The sequence below is a fragment of the Acanthisitta chloris genome, unplaced genomic scaffold (assembly GCF_000695815.1).
Source record: "Acanthisitta chloris isolate BGI_N310 unplaced genomic scaffold, ASM69581v1 scaffold37764, whole genome shotgun sequence".
Taxonomy (NCBI): Eukaryota; Metazoa; Chordata; class Aves; order Passeriformes; family Acanthisittidae; genus Acanthisitta; species Acanthisitta chloris.
In genome coordinates, this window is record NW_008671898.1 from 11149 (window position 1) to 32918 (window position 21770).

At 43.6% G+C, this 21770-nt stretch overlaps 1 protein-coding gene across 1 annotated transcript in view; it reads left to right on the forward strand.

The window, feature by feature from the left end:
- Positions 1-21770, forward strand: part of LOC103801839 (disco-interacting protein 2 homolog A-like) — a gene marked incomplete at both ends in the record, with an annotated part of 44231 nt that overhangs the window by 1424 nt on the left and 21037 nt on the right. The window contains 9 exon segments of the mRNA XM_009074273.1: positions 7287-7406; positions 12451-12696; positions 16989-17117; positions 17700-17819; positions 18698-18895; positions 19701-19761; positions 19763-19790; positions 20260-20370; positions 21222-21345. Of these exon segments, the coding sequence (XP_009072521.1) occupies positions 7287-7406; positions 12451-12696; positions 16989-17117; positions 17700-17819; positions 18698-18895; positions 19701-19761; positions 19763-19790; positions 20260-20370; positions 21222-21345 (1137 nt within the window).

Consider the following 21770-nt stretch of genomic DNA (forward strand, 5'->3'; position numbering starts at 1 on the left):
TAGCCCCATACTAGCCTCTGTGAAGAAAGTTAACTCTACTTCAGCTCAAACCAGCACAATGGTGATCACTGCATCGTGTTTTCACAGCTGGCATGTAAAACCTTGCTCCAGAAATAGAGCTGAGGTGCATGTGTATGTTCCTCAGGGCTAACTGACATATGAAAGAGACTTCTTAAGTATTCTGAGGGTATGTATGGGCTCCTGGGAAAGATACCGAAGTGCTGGAGGAGGTCCAGAGAAGAGCAGCGAGGCTGGTGAAGGGACTCGAGCACAAGTGCCATGAGGAGAGACTGAGGGAGCTGGGGTTGTTTAGCCTGGAGAAGAGGAGGCTCAGGGGAGACCTTATCACCCTCTACAACTCCCTGACAGGAGGTTGGAGTCAGGTGGGGGTTGGTCTCTTCTCCCAGGCAACCAGCAGGAGGACAAGAGGGCACAGACTCAAGCTCTGCCAGGGGAGGGTTAGGTTGGATATTAGGAAGAGATTTTTTGTGGAGAGAGTGATCAGGCCCTGGAATGTGCTGCCCAGGGAGGTGGTGGATTCACCATCCCTGGAGGTTTTCAAGATGAGACTAGATGAGGCACTTAGTGCCATGGTCTATTAACCACGGTGGGGTTGGACTTGATGTTCTTGGAGGTCTTTTCCAACTCATTTGATTCTGTGATTTTGTGGTGCCTATGTTCATCCACAAGAAGAAACTGAATGCTCAGGAAGGTTGCATAGCATCATAATTAGCTAAGTGATGTGTTTAAAAGTAAGTACATATTGGTTATTTAAGTCTGTTTTCATACTTCACCTTTATTATCAGTGTAATTCTACTGTTGGATATTTCCTGGAAAAAAACAAATAGATTTAGTGCTTGAATTATAGCCATGATTTCCAAGTTGATTCATGACCAAGTAAATTCCAAATAAATTGCAAGCAGAGTCATGAATGAGATAGAAAATAATTCATTTAAAGTGGTATGTGCTGCTGTTAAACCAACAGAAATAAAAAGCTGCAAAAGGAACACAATTACAGCAGGAGATCCTTGGGTGGTAGTCCTTGATGGGGACTGCCACATCCTTTTGTGATTTCCCATCACTGCTCCCCTGCCTCATGTTTCGTTAGGTATTGCTGTCTAGAACAAGTTCTTCAGTTGGAAATTTATAAAGCTCTTAGTTGCAACACATGAAATTTGATTTCTTTTACCCATTAGTGATCTACGACAAGCCTCAGTGTGCTCAGATGGTGATTGTTTTGTTTGACTTGATTTAGGTTATACTCGTGGCTGTGCAAGGTAATGTCGATACAACTTACCGAAAGCAATATATTTTCCCCCTTTTCCTCTCTTCAGATATATTGCTTTAGTGATTGGCTTCTTTATCTCAATGGAGAGAGAGATGTTGTTGCCTTTTTTACTTCCTGTATGCTGATACACATTGCCTTTTGTCAGGGATAACCAGCTTCAGGATCCTTCTCTCAGTCTCATGCCTGATTTATTCCTTAGGCTGTGGGGGAAGTGGAGCGTGTATTGTTTCTTCTTTTTTGCTTTCCTTCCAGTTTTTATTTCTTGGTTTCCTTTCTTTGAATCTCATCAGTTCTCCTATGTCTCTGAAGAGTAGGAATGCAGATTTTCCTAGAACACGGATCTCTTTCTGGAACAATTATAGGTACTTTAGAGCCATCAATATAAATTACTCTTAAATAAGCAAGTGAAACAGTTTTGCCTTTCTATGCAATCAATCTGTCATTTACTAGCTGTAAGCACTTTTCATAATTTTCCAGAGGAACTGTCCATTTAAATGAACTATTTTTTTTTTAATCATCCCCAGATTTTGGTCTTCAGGCAGTAAATTTTACTCATAAAAATTCCAACAGGGAATACCATTGATAAATATAAACCTCCTTGTATGAGTTACAGCTGGGATGGGGTTAATCTTCTTAGTAACTGGTACTTATTCTTTGATGGTGATGGTATTTTGCTTCATTTCAGTTAATAATGTTCTATCTCAACCCACGGATTTAACCTTTTTCCAGGTCCCCTCCCCATCCCACCCAGATAGTGCAGGTTGCTTTAGCTCTTGGTATTGGAGATGTGTGAGCAGCAGGGACACTGGTCAGCCTATAAAAGTAATTTTTTTCTTCAGCCAACTCTAGAAAGTCTTCATTCTGTGCCTAAGGCAGGGACAGGAATTGGAGGCTGATAAATGAGCAGAGACTACAAACGGGAATGAAAAATGCTGTTCTAATGGCTGGAGAGTTCGAGAGCTGTAACTCTCCAGGTTGGGTGACTATTACAGTTTTCTTCCCCCATCCTTTCTTAAGGACTCATAGAAAGAAAGAAAATGAGAATACATAGATTCTGGGCCCCTCAGTTCAGGAGGGATATTGAAGTGCTGGAACAGTGTGCTCAGGTGGCCAAGAAGGCCAATGGCATCCTGGCCTGGATCAGGAACAGTATGGTCAGCAGGACCAGGGAAATTATTCTGCTCCTGGACACGGTGCTGGTGAGGCCACACCTTGAATCCTGTGCTCAGTTCTGGGCCCCTCAGTTCAGGAGGGACGTTGAGGTGCTGGAACAGGTCCAGAGAAGAGCAATGAGGCTGATGAAGGGACTTGAGCACAAGTGCCATGAGGAGATGGAGAAGAGGAGGCTCAGGGGAGACCTTATCACCCTCTACAACTCCCTGACAGGAGGTTGGAGTCAGGTGGGGGTTGGTCGCTTTTCCCAGGCAACCAGCAGTAGGAAAAGAGGGCACAGACTCAAGCTCTGCCAGGGGAGGTTTAGGTTGGATATTAGGAAGAGATTTTTTTTTATGGCGAGAGTGATCAGGCATTGGAATGGGCTGCCCAGGGAGGTGGTGGATTCACCATTCCTGGAGGTTTTGAAGATGAGACTGGATGTGGCACTTAGTGCCGTGGTCTAGTAACCATGGTAGGGTTGGACTTGATGATCTTGGAGGTCTTTTCCAACCTGGTTGGTTCTATGATAAAATGGAAGAGAACATTATGTGTCTTACTGTAACACAAGAAAAGAATGTTTTCCATCAATTATTAATTGTCAATGATCAGTTGCAGCTTAATGAAGTGCAGAAGCTTAGAAATATTTCTCCAAATACTTTCTTCTGCGTTTGGATAGCAGCATATGTGGTTTTGGTCACTTTGGTACAAATACTCTTGGTGTTAATAAAGTGCTGTGCTTGCTGTTCATCACGTTCAGTGATCACTGTTGAGCATTTCTGCTCCCCGTGCTTAGAAATGGGACTCGTTTGGACTGATTTTAATGACTGTTTAGTTCCCTGAAGAAAACTGAATTCTACAGTTCTTAATGGAAAATTGCTTCCACAGTGTGTTTGTAAGAGTTGAAGTAACAGGAGAACAGAGCTGCTTTTTGCAATTCCAGTCTCCAGTTAAACTCAAATTTTTACAGATTTTATGAGGGTTTGTACCCATAACCTTCTGTTTCTTTAAAATAATTTCATTCCTCTTCCTTTTTTAAGTGAGATCTCTTTCATCATGTCTGTAATGCAGAAAAGCTCTTAAAAGAAGCATAGAATGGGAACAAAGAGTTCCAGGGAAGTGAAAGCAATTACTTCATTGATTTGGCTGATGGAGGATGTTCCTGCTCAGCTGTTGTCCAAGGACAAGATATTAAAAGAAAGATTTCAAGCTGGAAATAGATGTTAATGAGTACAGAAGGAATGATGAGTCGAATCAGCAATGTAAAAATAAAACATGGAACAGAACAAAAATTCATCCAAAGTGTCTCCTGGTTAGTTTTTATCATAGAATCATAGAATGACCAAATCAGCTGGGTTGGAAAAGACCTCCAAGATCATCAAGTCCAACCCTATCAATTCCAATGCCTGATCACTCTCTCCGTAAAAAATCTCTTCCTAATATCCAACCTAAACCTTCCCTGGCAGAGCTTGAGTCTGTGCCCTCTTGTCCTCCTGCTGGTTGCCTGGGAGAAGAGACCAACCCCCACCTGACTCCAACCTCCTGTCAGAGAGTTGTAGAGGGTGATAAGGTCTCCCCTGAGCCTCCTCTTCTCCAGGCTAAACACCCCCAGCTCCCTCAGCCTCTCCTCATGGCACTTGTGCTTGAGTCCCTTCACCAGCCTCGTTGCTCTTCTCTGGACCCACTCCAGCACCTCAATCTCCCTCCTGAACTGAGGGGCCCAGGACTGCACACAGTATTCAAGGTGTGGCCTTATCATTTAATCTTGTCTGTTCCAGGTTTTGGAGTAGGAGTTAGGACTAGAGGAGGAGGTGGTTCTGATTTTGCCCTGTGGAAATGTTAGGAAAAGGAGTTCCCATGCTTGCACCCACAAATCCATGTGATGTTGTGACCTGTCCTGCTCTACTTCTTTAAAAAGCCTCACAACACCCTTTTTTTCATCTCGGTCTTTCCATTCCCAAAATACTTCTATTTTTTTATCTGCAGCATTATTCAATGACTAATATAATATATACAGGCTATAAAGATTGTGTGTTATTTCACTCTTTGGAAGCCCTTTTTTGGAGAAAAACACTTAGCTTTGTTCCCCTCCTTCCTACCGGATAGTTAACACTATAAAAATGTCACTGCAATTGTATATAGATACAGGCATGGGGAAAGTTAGTGCATGTCTAAGTCAGTGTCTCTTTCAACAAACATGCAGCTTGATTGTGACTGGAAGTTCTGCCATGGGAATGTGTCCTATGGAATGGGCTTTCTGGCCCTGCTTTTAAGGCAGCAAAAGCAACCTTTAATTGAAGTAATATTTTCATCTCTGGATAGCAGTAATATCGTTAGTGCATCTGGGTAACACAGCAGACCAGAAGGGTGTTGAGCCCTGCTTAAACTTCCTGGAATTTTTGAACATTAAAAGGTTTGCTTCTGAGTATCCATGGGAATAAAATTTAGTGATAAGCATTTACAACTGAAACTAAGGATCAGGAGAAACCAAGGCTTGACAAAAAGCCCATGTGTGGGGTAGGAAAGGGATGCACAGAGACATAGGGAGAGGGGAGTGAAGTTTTAGTTCATAAAACACCTATTCACAAGTTCTTGGTGTGAAGGACAGCAGCAGAAATCTTAACAGGAAGCCCAGGAAAAAAAATCAACAAAAGATAGATGGTTTAGTGATTCTTTTGCTTCTTTATATTTTTCTCTCATAACAGCCTTATCCTCCAACCTGGCATGGTAGTTGCACAAAAGATTCTTATTTGAGATAAGCATCTACTTAGGAAATTCCATAGTCTTGTAAGAACACACAGGTGGGACAATCTATTTGCATACACACATATTTTAAATGCTGCTCTGAGTGGATTCTCTGGGGGGATCTGCAGGCCAAAAAGTGACATTATCGCTACAAAGAGCTGCTTGGTGTCATGGACCGTATGCCCTAGGCTTCTTGGGGTTCTTAGGGTCCATTTGGCCAGGCTGAAGGAAGCAGTTTGTTAGGAAAAGCCTTGTGCAGAGCATGACCAATGGGGGTTCAGAGCTAGTACCAGGAACAGTAGATCTCTGTAGGCATGGGCCAGAGTTGCGTGTTCTTTTCTCTTGTGTTGGATTATATTAGATGTAAACTGTGTGTGTCTGTCCGGTCTGAGTTTCAGACCTACAAGTCTATCAACCTGTTCTATATTTGCGTCTCAATACAAGAAGAGTTGGGTACTTAATGAAAGTGTCAATGGAAGTCATTGAAACCAGCAGTGAGGAGAAAGACTTGGGAGTGACAGCAGATGAGCAGCTCATCATGAGCTGCAGTGTGAGCTCAGCTCAGAAAGCCAATCCAATCCTGGGCTGCATCCAAAGGGATGTGGGCAGCAGGTCAAAAGAGGTGATTCTGCCCCTCTACTCTGCTCTCCTGAGACCCACCTGGAATACTGCACACAGTTCTGGTGTCCTTGACATAAGAACTGTTGGAGCAAGTCAAGAGGAGGCCACAAAGTTGCTAGGAGGACTGGAGCATCTCCCCTGTGAGGACAGGCTGAGGGAGTTGGGGCTGTTCAGCCTGGAGAAGAGAAGACTGCGTGGAGACCTCAGAGCAACTTTTCAGTATCTGAAGGGGCTACAAGGAGCCAGAGAGGGACTCAGTGTTAGGAACTGCAGTGACAGGACAAAGGGTAACGGGTTGAAACTGAAGGAGGGAAAGTCTAGGTTGGATATCTGAAAAAAGTTTTTCCTGTGAGGGTGGTGAGACACTGGCACAGGTTGCCCAGGGACGTGGTGGCTGTCCCGACCCTGGTGGTGTTCAAGGCCAGGCTGGATGAGGCCTTGAGCAACCTGATCTAGTGAGGAGGTGTCCCTGTCCAGAGTAAGGGGTTGGGACTAGATGATCAGTAAGGTCCATTCCAACCCTTAAATGCTATGATTCAATGATTCTGTAATACATATTTTCTTTCCAGTTGAGCAGTCGCAGTTACAAATTCTTATGTAGTCACTTCGATGTAAAAGAAAGGTGCTCAGACCAATGCATAATCACATAGTTACTTGCAGGCCTTTGTAGTTCCGTGTAAGTGTACACATGTTGTATGGTTTTCTCATGAGTTTGAGTCTTAGGTGGTAAGTTAAAGTTTATTTTTGGTCTGCCTCATTTCTCCTCAACATCTCTTCTCATGAATTCCCTTTCTGTGTAAGTTTTAACTTTTGACACCATTGAAACATAGAGTTCAAAGAGAAAAAGCTGCTGAAAAGTTAGTGGAGTACATTAAATTTTATCTGCAATGAGGTTTTGATTGAGCACTGAATTTTTCTCTAATTCCAGTTTTGGTTTAAAAATCAGAAAAATTAAAATATAGCGCATGAGCCTCTTAGGGTAATTTTTGCACTTTGTGTCTTTTTTCTAGTTCTTCATATAGAGTCACTGAATTGTTAAGGTTGGAAAAGACCTCTAAGATCATTAGCCTCTTTTTTCTGTGTTTTGTTACTTGCACTTGTTTGTGAGACCTTCAAGTATGGATGTTGCACTCCTTGTCCCGTGGTGGGTTTTGAGGATGAAAAGTCAAACGCTGTTGCCAGTTTATAGTGCCTGCATTGAAATTCCTCCCCCAAATGAAAATAGCTCATAGTTCAGAACTAAAATACTAGTTATTCTGTAACTTCAGTGTTGATTTCAGGGTGTTTTTCCAAAAATGCTGCTCGCAGAGCCTTGTCAAGCTGATGTCATGAGGAAAATGGGTCGCCTTGATGCTGCTTATATCCTCCCTTAACTTTGGAAACTATTGTGTCTGCAGTTGGAGAACGGGACAGAGGTGTCACTTCAGTCCTGATAAACAGAATCTCTTAACCTTTTTTTGTTTGTTTGTTTTCTGTACAGATGTGCACACTGAGGCAGTACAAGCAGCACTTGCAAAATACAAAGAGCGGAAGATGCCCATGCCCTCGAAGAGGCGATCTGTCCTGGTTCACTCTTCGGTAGAGACGTACACCCCTCCAGGTACCTGTTGAGTGAACATAGTGAGTTAATAGAGCTGCCCAGAGAAGCTGTGGCTGCTCCGTCTCTGGAAGTGTTCCAGGCTAGGTTGGATGGGGCTTGGAGCAACCTGGGCTAGTGGAAGGTGTTCCTGCCCATGGCAAGGGGTTGGAGTGAGATGGACTTGAAGGTCCCTTCCAACCCAGACCATTCTGGGATTCTGTGTCCTCCTTGCCCAATGAATGTGGTAGCAAAATGTAAAAAGCAAATGCTTTGTTTGCTAAGTTATTAGTAGATTGCACTAAACTTCTGTATTCCTGGCTATATTTCGGGTCCTGGTTGGATTTGTGCTTTGATGCTTTTCCGCACAATTTTTAGTGTCTCATGTGGAAATACTGAAGCTGCTAAAGGTCCATATGAAATTACAGAATGAGCAGATGCCTTTTATGCAGTAAGTATGTTCTCTTACATCACATCTTGCTTGAAGGAGATAATCTCGGCAAGCATGTCAGAGCTGCAAATACCTCATTTCACAATGTAGAAGATTCTTTTTTAAGAGCTGAAGAATACACCAGAGCATTAGGTTGCTGAGTTAGTTGCGGAACACTCATCAGATGGTTTAAACTCCGAGCAATTTGAAATAGTCAGAAGAGTATATGCTGCAGTTGTTCAGATTGTTCACGGCAGAAATGCCTTCTTTAATGCTTTGATGCCTTTCTTTTATGAGAAAAAAATGATCATCCCGTTGTCTCATAATGAATTCTCTAGAGGTTAAGAAAATTTCTCCAGGTAACATGTGCTAGTAAGCCAAGTGGTTGGGGTCCCATGTCTTGCATACAAGAGGAAGAATTTCCTAAGCTTTTAGTTTTGAGAATGTGCTCTTGTCTTTTGTCATGTGGCCCAGGAGTAGAAACATACTGACCTCTACTGTTGTTTTTCATCAGTTCTGGTACTTACCCCACTTCCCTAAAAGAGGAGGTCTGGTGTGCTGCCCTTCTGCTTCCTGAGCTGTGTTTCTCCTTTCTGTTCTTCTCATTGAAAGAAATTCCACTTTTTTTTTTTTTTTTTTTTTTTTTTGCGGGGATTGTTACTGTTCATTTTCACACACTTGAGTATATTGGGTTTGTGGCTTCTCCAAGTATTAGTTAGCAAACCTTCTCTATTCTTCTGTATGTTATTTCTTGATCTTTATGTTTTTTCTAGAAGATATGTTAAGTACCTTAAAAGTGTCTTTTATGAGCAACTGTTATAGAAAAGTAGAGATGCTGTGGGGGGTTAGGTGATGTGGTAAAAGCTGGTCTCACACCTGTGCAGGTGTGTGGAGAGTGCAAGATGGGGCAGCCCAAATAATACCCTGTCCCAGGAGCCACCAGGCTATCACAAACCCATCCACACAAGCCCTGAGGAGCACCAAGAGCTCCAGGCAGGAGCCCAAGTTTAGGATTCAGAGGAGGGTCACCCTGTCCCAGCCTCTCCCGGGACTGTCCCTGGAAAGCCTCAGCCCTCCTGGCCAGGTGTGAAACCCACTAATACCAGTCAGCACTAGAGCACCTTCTGGACTGAGGGGGATGCGCAGAGGGGTGTGAGGCACGGTATGGGGTGTGACAGAAGTATTTTTGAAGTGCATGAAGCTTGTTACGGGATGTGTGGGTGAGGAAACACAGATGGGGAAAGGCACAGACTCAGGGAGGGACATGTGGGGAAAACAGCAGGGTCAGAGACACAGAAGGGCTGGTGGTGTGTAGATGGTGCACGTGCTTGGCCATGCCCCACACCTGACCCTGCAGTCCATGCTGTGTGTATGTGTGCCTGTACAACCTCCATCCTGTGCAGCTGGAGAGGAGCAGGATGAAGCCATGGGATCTGTGTGATTTCATGTGCTTGTGCTGCTGGAGTGTCATCTTCTAACATGCCTGTGCAGGTGGTCAGTAGAGAAGTCGAGTGTGCTCACACTGAGTTTTAGCAGGGAACAGCAGCACTCTAAATAGTATGTGCTGACAGCACTTGTCATGACTACTGCAGAGAGGTGGCCTTGACCCCAGGCCTGCCAGAGGTCATGAAGCACTTGGACAATCCTCACAGGCACATGGTGTCATTCTTATGGTAGTCCTGTGCAGAGTCTGGAGTTGGGCTTGATGTTCCTCATGGGTCCCTTCCAACTCCAGATATTCTGTGAAGACTTTAGTGTCTCTGGGATCTGTCATGCTGTTTCTAAGAGAAGGTGACTTGTTACGAGATCTCCTTGTATCTCTAAGAGAATGAGCCACTGGATTAATTCTGAATCATGGGGTATCAGGCCATTGGGAAATACTCTGGGGACTTGCTTCAGCTATATCAGTCCATAAAAGTAATTGTCTTTTTACAGGCCTGCTTTTATGTGCAAAGGTAGCTCAGCAAGAAAGATCCAAAATTGCAAAGAACCCAAGTACTGCTGAGCATCTAGTCTTGTCCCATCGTGCTAACTCCTGCCAAGACAAGGATTTAAGGGTTTCACTGCCTTAAATCCTTGCGTTGGCAGGAATTAACACAATGGTATTAATAGCTGAAATTTTGTGACAAGAAGCTACATCAGTTACCAGGAAGGAAGCATTGGATTCATGTTCTTTATGCTGAAGGTGGTTGCCCAGAGAAGCTGTGGCTGCCCCATCCCTGGAAGTGTTCAAGGCCAGGTTGGATAGGGCTTGGAGCAACCTGGGCTAGTGGAAGGTGTCCCTGCCCATGATGAGCTTTAGGGTCCCTTCCAACCCAAATCATTCTGTGAATCTGTAATTGTAGCCACAGCATTAGATTCAAACCCAACTCCTGGCTGGCAGTAATGGAACTGCTTTCCTGAGTCATCCTTCCAAAACTTCTAATGTACTTTCTGGTTTTGTCCTGTTGAGTCTCTCATCCTTCCCACACAGATTTCCCATGATCAGAACTCGAGCTGGAGCCTTGATGCAAGTCTGGCTCCGAGGGTGGTGGTTTCTGGGACTCTTGGGTCAGCTCCCAGCCAGGAAGAGCTGGAAGCCAAGCACACAGCATTCCGTCACCGCACACCAGGAACCAGGGATTAACCCCTGCAACTGCCACAGAGCTACCACTGGTCTGACCTCGCTGCTTCTCTGTTTTGGTGCTAGAAAGCCTTTAATATGGATCCTTTATTTTTATACACAGTATTTTACAGTTAAAGGGTTCATTTTTTTTCACCTCTGTTCACGTCAGACATCTGAAAGCTTAGAAATAATAGAGAGACTTTATTGGCTTTGGATCTGGGAATGGAGGTATTGTCAGAATGTGTATTGTGTGCAAAACTTGCTTTTTCTGTGGTGTTATTCCTTCCTCTGAAGTGATTATGGATTGCAAATGTGGTGGTTTGATTTGGGGGTTTTTTTTCAAATCTTGGCTGTTTGTAATCCTATCTTGCTCCATATTCCTGTGATTGTTATTTTTGCTTTCTGTCTAAGAGGAAGGGGAGGTTGCAAGTACTAGGGGTCTGGTTTGGCTTCTGTCCAGGAGCAGAGTCAGCTGCCAAAAACTCGAACTGTGGCAGCAAACCAGAAATGCCACATGAGACATGGACCCAGGACTGGGGATGCACCACAGCTGTATCTTCTCAATGATCAGTTGTTTGGGTATTTTCAACCAAAATCATCACATTTCCCTGGAAAGGTCAAGTAATGAGAGAGCTACAGTTTTAACTTTGCAAATGCCATCGAGTTAAATGAGCTTGTTATGAAATGATTTCTGATTTTTGTGGGTTTAGACTTGTTTAAGAACAATCATTTTGAAGCTGTTGGAAATGCACATGTTCTTGAAAAGCAGAAAATGAAACAGCTGATAACAAACACATTGTCCAAGATGAGTAGTAGTTTTTAAATGTGGCTTCAACAAGTTTGTATGGATTTGTATCTAGCTGAACAATCATGTGTTCAGGGAGTTAAAAAATAGCCAAAAATAAGATTGCAGAATTCCTGGTGTAACCCACATGAGATTTCCATGACTGAAAGGGACTCTTAGAATATAGTGACAGACACCCTATCTTACATGAAGCATATAAAGGATCAAGGTGGTGGATTCACCGTCCCTGGAGGTTTTTAAGATGAGACTAGATGTGGCACTTGATGCCATGGTCTAGTAACCATGGTAGAGTTGGACTTGATGATCTTGGAAGTCTTTTCCAACACGCTTGATTCTATGATTCTAAGTTCTTAAAAAGCAGCAGTCTCTTTAAGAGGGCAAGATTTTTTTCTGTAGTAAGAGTTTGTGATTTTCACTCAAAATCAACAGGGATGTATTGTCTTGATATTTAGAATGATGTTTTTTATTTGTTGTTGGGTGGATAATAAATGTGGAAAGATTGTGTGCCAAATGGAAACTTCTGGAAACTGTAAATAACCGAATGGTAATGAAATTACGAGCCCTTTGTCAGACTTCTAACAGCAGGAAATACACATCTAGAATGAAAAGATGCTTTATGAAGCATTTCTCTGTAGTACTCACTAATATCAGTCTATGTGTTTAAAATACATGCTTTGGAATTTCTCTCCATGGAACTTTAGAGCACGGTGCTTTTTCTTCATTAGTTCTCAGAATAATTTGTCAGAAGAATCAAAAAGTGAAGAATATCTCCCAAAAAAATAAAAAGAAAAAGCCCAACAAAAAATGTAATGAGACTTATTCAGGTGGGGTGTGATATGTTTTACCTGTTCAGGACAGAAATCTTTCAGTGGAGTAGAGATGGGAATAGGGTGGGATGGGTTGGGATGCAATGCTCACTGAAAGAGGTTGGTGAGTGCACTCAGTACTAGAGGTGGAAGCCTTTTTTGACTCTTATGTCGTGCCAAATACTGGAGGTAACTGAAACTTTGCCTCACGTTTGCCCTAGCTCTAATGTCTAGAAGTTGTTGCATTAACCCGTGAAATGCAAGGAGCAGGATTTGTGTATGTGAATATCCCATTGGCTTTACTACATGCACCTCATGTGCAGCACGTGAGAAGGCTGCGTGGAGAACATGGCACAGCTCCATGTTCCCACGTCTTGGCTCATTCCCATGTTACATGCCTCTCATCATTATTTTGATCACAGACACATCGTCAGCATCAGAAGATGAGGGCTCGTTACGGCGGCAAGGGCGGATCAGCTCCACTCCGTTCCAGAGCCATTCCAACGTAGAGCCCTGGCTTAACCGAGTCATTCAGGGCTCCTCCACCTCATCCTCTGCATCTTCCACCTCATCTCATCCTGGAGGGAAACCTGCTGCTGCTTCCAATACAGCTCCTGCCACCGCTGCTGCCACTGTGCTTGCAGATCTCATGGCACACACCCAGCTAGGTTAGTAAACCTGCCTGTGTGGTTGGAATAAAATCAGATTACAAATACCAAAGCAGGGCTAATCCCAAAGGTCTTCACCAGGAGATACCTGTAAATAGCCTTAATATGTGCAGTCCACAGACCAGGTATGTATGATGTATGTCTGTTTAACTTAACCCAGACTAGTTGTTCATGAGATCTGAATGTGCATTCTTCTTGGTAAAATGCTTGATTTACCAAGAAATTGAGGTTCAGTTTTGCTGGATTCCAAAGTAGAATGTCAAAAGAATATTGGTTTTGCTGCATGCTTTCCAATCTGCATGTATTTACCCTAAACAATGTCAGGTCATGGATTTCAAGCATGACTCAGTTGGTAAACACCCAAAAGACTACAAAAATACCCAGAATCTTTGGGAAGGAAATTAAATCACAGGTACTGATTACTTGGAAATTTTTTCCTGGATGTACAGAGCATACCCTTTAAATGAGAAGCTCACCATGTGCTGCAGTGTGAGCCCAGCCCAGAAAGCCAATCCAGTCCTAGGCTGCATCCAGAGGAGTGTGGGCAGTAGGTCAAAAGAGGTGATCCTTCCCCTCTACTCTGCTCTCATGAGACCCACCTGGAATACTGCACACAGTTCTGGTGTCCTCAGCATGAGAAGGACATGGAACTGTTGGAGCAAGTCCAGAGGAGGCCACAAAGTTGCTAAGAGGACTGGAGCATCTCCCCTGTGAGGACAGGCTGAGGGAGTTGGGGCTGTTCAGCCTGGAGAAGAGAAGGTTGTGTGGAGACCTCAGAGCAACTTCTCAGTATCTGAAGGGGCTACAAGGAGCCAGAGAGGGACTCAGTGTTAGGAAGTGCAGTTATTGGACAACGGGTAATGGGTTCAAACTGAAGAAGGGGAAGTTTAGGTTAGATATTGGAAGAAAGTTTCTCCCTGTGAGGGTGGTGAGACACTGGCACAGGTTGCCCAGGGACGTGGTGGCTGCCCTGACCCTGGCAGTGTTCAAGGCCAGGCTGGATGAGGCCTTGAGCAACCTGATCTAGTGAGGAGGTGTCCCTGCCCAGGGCAGGGGGTTGGGACTAGATGATCTGTAAGGTCCGTTCCAACCCCTAAATTCTAGGAATCTGTGATTTTCATATTCCCATTTCCAAGCTTATTTATAATGAGAAATTTGCAGTTTTGTTTGACCTTAGTGAATAGAAGTAAGATGGAATACATCAACACCTTTGAGCCATTCTGCATTTCACATTAGGAATTAATCATGTTTAACTCCCTAAAATCGCAAAGCCAATTATGGCAAACCTTTCAGTCTTAATTGTGATGGATAAAATTCTTAATGCAACCATAAAAACCTGCAAGATGTGCAAAATGTCACACAGCATCCTGTTAGATCTCATTTCTCAGGCCGGATAAATACATACCGAATTTCACAACCAGCTGCTTAAGACCTATCCATCAGGACTTTTTACCCCACAGCATTGTATGCAAAATCAAGGCCTGATTGAGAGTGCAGAGTGCAGCATTTAGGCAGCTGAATGTTGGACTGTGTGCCGGTCTGAAGTTCACCAGTGGGAAATAGAGCTGCAATCAATCTGTCTACCAGGAAGGAAGCTCAGGGATCGTTAAGAGCTGATCTGCTAAATATATCTAGAAAGGTAAAATTTCCAGTTCCTTTGGCAAAGTAGAAGATGCCCTTTTGCAAAAGAATGATACTCCTCATTTCTGGGATGCTTGCCATGTTCCATCGGTTTTCATTCCTAGCTTGGTAACATTCATGCATGGCCAACATCAGTTCATTTGGGACGTTTTTCCTGTCTCTGTAATCTTCCATGCTCACAAGAATATGAAAACTTACTCAGTTCTTACACTGCCAGCTTTTTGCTTCTCGATAAATACTTACATACTTTCCAAAAGGGACTTTGATTCATCCTAGAACATGGAATAATTTATTTTTTCCCTTCACATAAAGTGCCGACATCAGCAATCTAAAAGGCATCTTACATATTTTAATCACTGTGCCCGACTGAAACTTTCTGTGGTTTGGTTGTGTACTCAAGAGCTGTTCACAATTTTGAGACATTGGGGAGTTTAAATTTAGCATCTTGTTCCCTTGCAGCAAATCCTCCCAGCCTGCACTTTTAATGGCAAGCTCAGACTGAGCTCCCAGGGAGCAAACTGCAGTGCTGCAAGTGCAAGGTTACAGTTTTTAATGGAGTCAGATAGGAATGTGCAGTTTTTAAGCTGTTTGTCTTCACCTATAGAAGCAAGGACAACATCTGCATGTTGTTTGGGCCTTTTTTTCTTTCAGTGTAGTATTTTTTAAACATGAATAAGGCTGCAGTATGCCTTGTTTTTTTCCAACATCACCATCTCAGCTGTGGAGTATGCCCCACCTTGGCTCTTAGAGTAACTAGAAATATGGGTTGCCATGGCTTTTAGTTCTCTGTCATATCCCATAAGTTCTGTGCTGGGACACTGCTCACTTGCATTTATCTCTGTCTTCTCATCACTCACAGGAAGGTCCTTCAGTCTGAACCCGAGCAACATTTTTCGCTGAAGTCACAAGGCTGGTCACACTTCTGTTTTGACTCCTTAACACTTCTCTCTCCCTGCTGTGCCACAGGATCTTTGGATGATACAGACTAATTGCATGCCCAGATAATTAAATAGGCTCATGTGATTTTTATCCGAGCATAAATCCTGAAAATGGAACTTATTTTTTCTCCATACATAGACAGACATTGCTAATCACTGCAGGGTTTGTTAGGTGAGAAGTGGGGACTCTTGGGCTGATACTGCAGCATGGAAATCAGGTACACCTGGCTCTGTGGCCCTTCCTGGGGTTAAGTTGTATGCTGAGGGAGGTTTGTGCTTATGAGACTTTGGGAAAGCTAAGGGGGAAAAAAAACCCAAACCAACCAAAAAGCAACTCCAAAAATATATAGAACAGAGTGAGAGCGTTTCCCCTGTGTACATGGGCTGTCTGCAGGGCCTGTGCAATGGTTATACAGCTCAGCTTTACACACAGTTGTCACTTTTGTGGTTCCTGGTTCCAGGGCATTTGTCCGAGAGGTGAAGTGACACTTTGTCCTTCATGTACCTTACCCACATGAAAGAAATTTGGGGTGTCCTTGCTTAGTGGTCTCTGCCATACAAACATTGGCATTGCAGTGAGGAGCATTAGAAAGAATGGGATTGGAGTTAAATTTGTCTTCTGGTGATCCCTCTAAAATCACTCAGAACTGGACTGGTGGCTTGGGCATTAACTCTGAAGTCTGGGACTACTGTTGTGAGTAGTCACTGTCTTAGTGCTCATTGCTGCCTCAAAGTCAGGGATCATGTATTTCACAGCACTGTCTGGGTATCTCTGTGCCTGGAGTTCTTCCAGCAGGATCTGTGGCATGCTGAAGCCCTAGAAAGACTATGGCTGCAGAGGCAGCTCCTCCAGCCCCAGGCAGCAGCATGTTCTCCAGCTCTTCCCTGCTGCATTCCTATTTTTACTCATCAGGATTCTGAGTATTTCAGCCTTCAATTCTTGTTTTCTGTTGTTCAAACACCTCTCATGGATACTGCAATTCCCTAAACCGTTCCATTCCATAATCTGGGTTAGAGTTTTGGAATGACAGCAATGTTTTACACAGGCAATTAGTGACAGCACAAGGGGGAAGAGTTTTCAAATAAAAAAGAACAGATCTAGATTAGATAGTAGAAGGAAATTGTTCCCTGTAAGGGTGCTGAGGCACTGGCACAGGTAACACAGAGAAGCTGTGGCTACTCCATCTCTGGGAGTGTTCCAGACCAGACTGGATGGGGCTTGGAGCAACCTGGTCTGGTGGAACGTGTCCCGGCAGAGGGTTGAGATGAGCTCTGAGGTCTCTTCCAACCCAAACCAGTCTGTGACTCTCTGACATTCCCTAAGCATTGCTCTGCAGCCAGGGAATGAGGCACGGCTCCAAACAAAGCAGGCTTTGCCTCCAGGTGTTACAAGGTGATTCTCAAGCCCCTGTGAGTATGTGAGGGTTTGGGAAATGCCCTGCTAGAAGCAGCAGCTTTTGCTCTATTGGTTCTTAAGATGCCTGATGAGCTCCCATGTCTTGCATTTCCCTGACATTCCCTAAGCATTGCTCTGCAGCCAGGGAATGAGGCACGGCTCCAAACAAAGCAGGCTTTGCCTCCAGGTGTTACAAGGTGATTCTCAAGCCCCTGTGAGTATGTGAGGGTTTGGGAAATGCCCTGCTAGAAGCAGCAGCTTTTGCTCTATTGGTTCTTAAGATGCCTGATGAGCTCCCATGTCTTGCATTTCCCCAGAGAACCACTCTGCACCCCCAGACGTGACCACTGGCCTGGTGGAACACCTACACCACGAGCGCCCACAGGTAGCGTCGGTGCGAGGAGTGCCAAGAGCCTACGACAGCAGCATTTTGGAAACTGCAGATGGTGACTGCATTTTAAACCTCCTTCCTTTCCATCCATGTCCCTTTGCATATATGTGTACATACATGTGAGCTTTATATTGCCTCAGGACTCTCAATCCTGATAAATATAGAAACACATATTTATATTTAATTTAAAATAAATATATCAGATATACAAATGCAAATCAGCATTCAACATGGTTTTGTGTTGTGATTGTTTTTCCAAGCCCTGTAAAATACTGAAAGATACACTTTTTTCCCCCATGCATTCTGACACTTTCAGAACAGAACGAGTATTAAGGTGTAGCAAATGCATAGACTCCTGAAGAAAAGACCATTCTTCAGGTTTCTGTTGGAATCTCATGAAGGGTCAGTGGTTTGAAAAGCTAAATGAAAGTGTGAGAAAGTCTCTGCATCAGGCAGGTAGCCAGGGAGCAGCAGTGTTTGGAAACCAATAAATCCAGGGAGGAAACTCTTACTGGTTAAAGTTGTGTTCTTCCAAGCAAGCTACTCATCTTGAATGACTTTCCCACCTGAAAGCTGTGTGTGTTTTAATGTGTATTTATTAGTATATGACAAGTAATAAATCTTTTCCATTTGGCAGGTGTCCCAGTGAATAGCAGAGTGTCCTCTAAAATCCAGCAGCTGCTAAACACGTTGAAAAGACCAAAGCGTCCACCCTTGAAAGAGTTTTTTGTGGATGATTTTGAAGAACTGCTAGAAGGTTAATTTCAAATACATTTTTCACTCTTTGCCTAACCAGTTCACAACAGAACTGGTACATCTTTTAAGTGTTGATTTCTTCCCAATAGGAAACAGATCAGTAGAGTTGTTGCAGTGGGGAGAGGAAGGTCATGTGTTATCACAAGTGAAAGATAATCTTCAACTCAACCCTCCTAGTTAGTGTGACGTTGCTCAGCAGCTGCCAGTAGGTTCCCTGTGCTGTTGGTTTGATGCTTTCAGATACGATGCTATTGTGATTCTAGTCTTGCTGAAGTTTCTTCAGGCAGGGTTAGGTGGACTTCCATTGAGGTGCATATATGTCATTGTAGAGAGCATCACTTGGACCCATTACTTACTGCTTAGATTGTTAGCTAGGTCCAGCTAGGACTTCGGTTTGCTACCTAAGATCAAGGTCCTTCACCTTCTGGAGAAGCTTAGAGCAGGATCTTAAGGCCTTTCTTCAAAAATACATTGTTACAGGAGCATAGTGTCATTCTTCATCCCTTCAGTGCAGCAAAACTCAGTGTCCAGATGTCACTGAGTCCATTGTCTCTGACTACCCTTCTCAATTTGGTGGAGGCTTCATTGAAACAGATGTAAAGAACAAGCAGCAGAAAATAGCAGTGTTCCAAATTAAACAGAAGGAGTGAAGTAAAGATTCAAATTCTGCTCCTTTCATAATGTGGAACCAGAACTTTAAAGTGATGATGCTTATTTTTTGGGCAGCCAGCAGATGATTGGCATAGCATCATCTTAAAATAGAGAGTAATGATGTCTGTGGAAGGGGAAGGTGAGAATGGTTCATAGAACAGTCTGTGAAGTGTAACTTGCACATTTTGTAAGGATTGACATTTGCCTTTCACTGTGCTCTGGTTTTAGTGCAACAGCCTGACCCAAACCAACCAAAGCCTGAAGGAAATCAGACCAATGTACTCAAAGGGGAAGCCTTAGGGGTGGTGACCAACTGGCCCCCCTCACTGCTGGCCGCCCTGCAGCGCTGGGGAACCACCCAGCCCAAGGCACCTTGTCTGACAGCCTTGGATACCACTGGGAAAGCTGTTTACACCCTTACCTATGGTACGTGGTGGGGATAACCGAGGAGGAGCTGGTTGTAGAGTAACAAGTTGCTTTACTGCAGTGGGACCTGCCTGTGCTCATGGCAGATGGTTCAAGATTGCTATTGGAATGCAAATTATGAGTTCGCTGTACATGAAAAACATCTTTTAAAAAGTTAAGGAGGGGAACATGTTTATGATATTGATTCTTTCCGGATGACTGTTTATAAATCTCAAAGAATTGTGGAGAGGGTTCCTTGAAAGAACAGTAAAAGTAACCTGGAATAAACTGAGAGGGAGAAACAAGTGACTAGTAACACACTCTTCTGATTCCCAGAGGAGAGGTTCCTTTTTGGCATCTTCTTGCACATCCTTGTAGAGAAGACTTATACGTCAAATGGATATTCAGCAAGTGAAACTTGAAGTAAATTGTATTTTTTGAGAACTTCCCAATAGGAAACAGGAGAACTGTGTCCTTCAGGACACCTCACTGCAGCATTTTGTTGCGTAGTATGTTCAAGTGTTAAATTTTGTGGTTTGCACTCTCACAATTGAAGGATGCAGGAAACATAGCTAAACAGCTGCATTAATAGAATGACTCTGCAGTGGAGCTTGGAGAGTTGTTTAGAGTATCATGTTTAGTTTTACATGTGAAAAAAAAAGAAAGGAAAAGGTAAACTAAAAAGAAGCCAAGCTCTAAATTGTGCTTGGATTCTCTGCCAGCTATTCTGGTACAGCTGTTGTGCTTAGTGTGTATGCAAAGCCCTGAGATTGCCAATTAGTTGTTAAAATTTTAACCTCTGGTTCTGAATTTCTTTTGTCTTCAGGCAAGCTGTGGAGTCGAAGCTTGAAGTTAGCCTATACCCTGCTGAAAAAAAAACTAACCACTAGAGCCCCTGGTGAAGCCTGGAGACCGGGTAGGCTGCTGTTGGAAGTGATCCCTGTGGATCAAATAGTGAGGAACAACCTTAACTGAAGAAAGCCTTGTAATAATGTATTGTGACATAATCATTACAGTGACTTGTAGCACTACAATATCGCAGTATTTAGCATTTCTGTTCCTAGTTTAAATACGAACCTGAATATTGGTGTGAAGCTGGTGAAGCCTGGAGACCGGGTAGGCTGCTGTTGGAAGTGATCCCTGTGGATCAAATAGTGAGGAACAACCTTAACTGAAGAAAGCCTTGTAATAATGTATTGTGACATAATCATTACAGTGACTTGTAGCACTACAATATCGCAGTATTTAGCATTTCTGTTCCTAGTTTAAATACGAACCTGAATATTGGTGTGAAGATTTTTTTTCACAAATTAAAAAGCAGTTCTCCCCCAGCCCTGCCGAGTGTAAAAATATCACATTTCTTCTTATTTTCTGTATTTTTCTAGATAGCTCTCGTATTTCCTAACAGTGATCCAGTTATGTTCATGGTGGCATTTTATGGATGTCTCCTGGCAGAACTTATTCCTGTCCCAATAGAAGTTCCACTCACAAGAAAGGTAGACAAATGCATTCAGCATTTTGAGGGTTTGGTAAATAAATAAAGTGTGGGTGGAGGATGTGTGTCTAAATCCTACTTGGGACCCCTAAATCCTTCCATAGGATCCCTAAATCCTTAGATGGGATCCCTAACTCCTTCAATGGGACCCCTAAATCCTTCCATGGGACCCCTAAATTTTTACATGGGACCCCTAAATCTTACTTGAGACTCCTAAATCCTTCTATGGGACCCCTCAGTTGAACTGCTCAGTGCACATTCTCTACTTAGAAATATACTTTTTAGCTAGGGGAAATAGGATGAAGCTAATAAGTGGTTTAGGATCTATAGCTACAGGTGTATTATTTCATTATTTTGGAAAAGATGTGAGGAAGTATTTCTCAAAATACATCACAGAAATGTTGTCTTCTTGGCTCCCATGCTGAGCAATGAGCAGGCAGAGACACCACAGTCACTGGAAATACAGGTATAATCCCTCACACACTGAGATTCTTAGAAAAGAGCTAAAAAGCTGAAGGCTCTGCTCCTCAGTGCTCCAGGACTCAGAAGCAGCACCAAACCAGGTTCCCATTTTACCAGAATTTACAAACATCTCTGTTGGGTTGGAGGGGGATGCACTACCATTGCTTTTGACACTGGTTTGCTTGCCAGAACTGCTGCCAAACCTTCACTGGCACTAAGCAAACTAAGCCTTCTCAGTCATTTGACTTCCATAAAAGGTCTTATGGGATAAGTGTTTGTTTTTGCCTGTGATATAAATGGACTCAATGTTTGCTAAACATGGAGAGGTTACAGTAAACTGTACAAAATCTGCATTATTTGTAATTTTGCCATGACTTGGTTTCCCTGCAGGATGCTGGCAGTCAGCAGATCGGGTTTCTTTTGGGCAGCTGTGGAGTAACACTGGCTTTAACCACTGATGCGTGTCAGAAAGGCCTCCCTAAGGCTCAGACTGGCGAGGTGGTGACCTTCAAAGGTGTGGGATTATTTTTTATGGGATAAAGAGGAAGCGGATTCATTTTTTGCTGTCATCAGCAGGGTTGGGGTTTGCTTGTGTTGTTCTGGCTTACAAATAAAGAACCGCCTTCACTTTGGCAGTACCAATCCCATGCAGCGCTCCAGGCTCCAGGCTGGGAGTGGCTGGAGAGCAGCCAGGCAAAAAGGGACTTGGGAGTTTGGATAGATAGGAAGCTGAACATGAGCCAGCAGTGTGCTGTGCTCGCCAAGAAGGCCAATGGCATCCTGGCCTGGATCAGGAACAGCGTGGTCAGCAGGACCAGGGAGGTGATTCTTCCCCTGGACTTGGTGCTGGTGAGGCCACACCTTGAGTCCTGTGCTCAGTTCTGGGCCCCTCAGTTCAGGAGGGACATTGAGGTGCTGGAGCAGGTCCAGAGAAGAGCA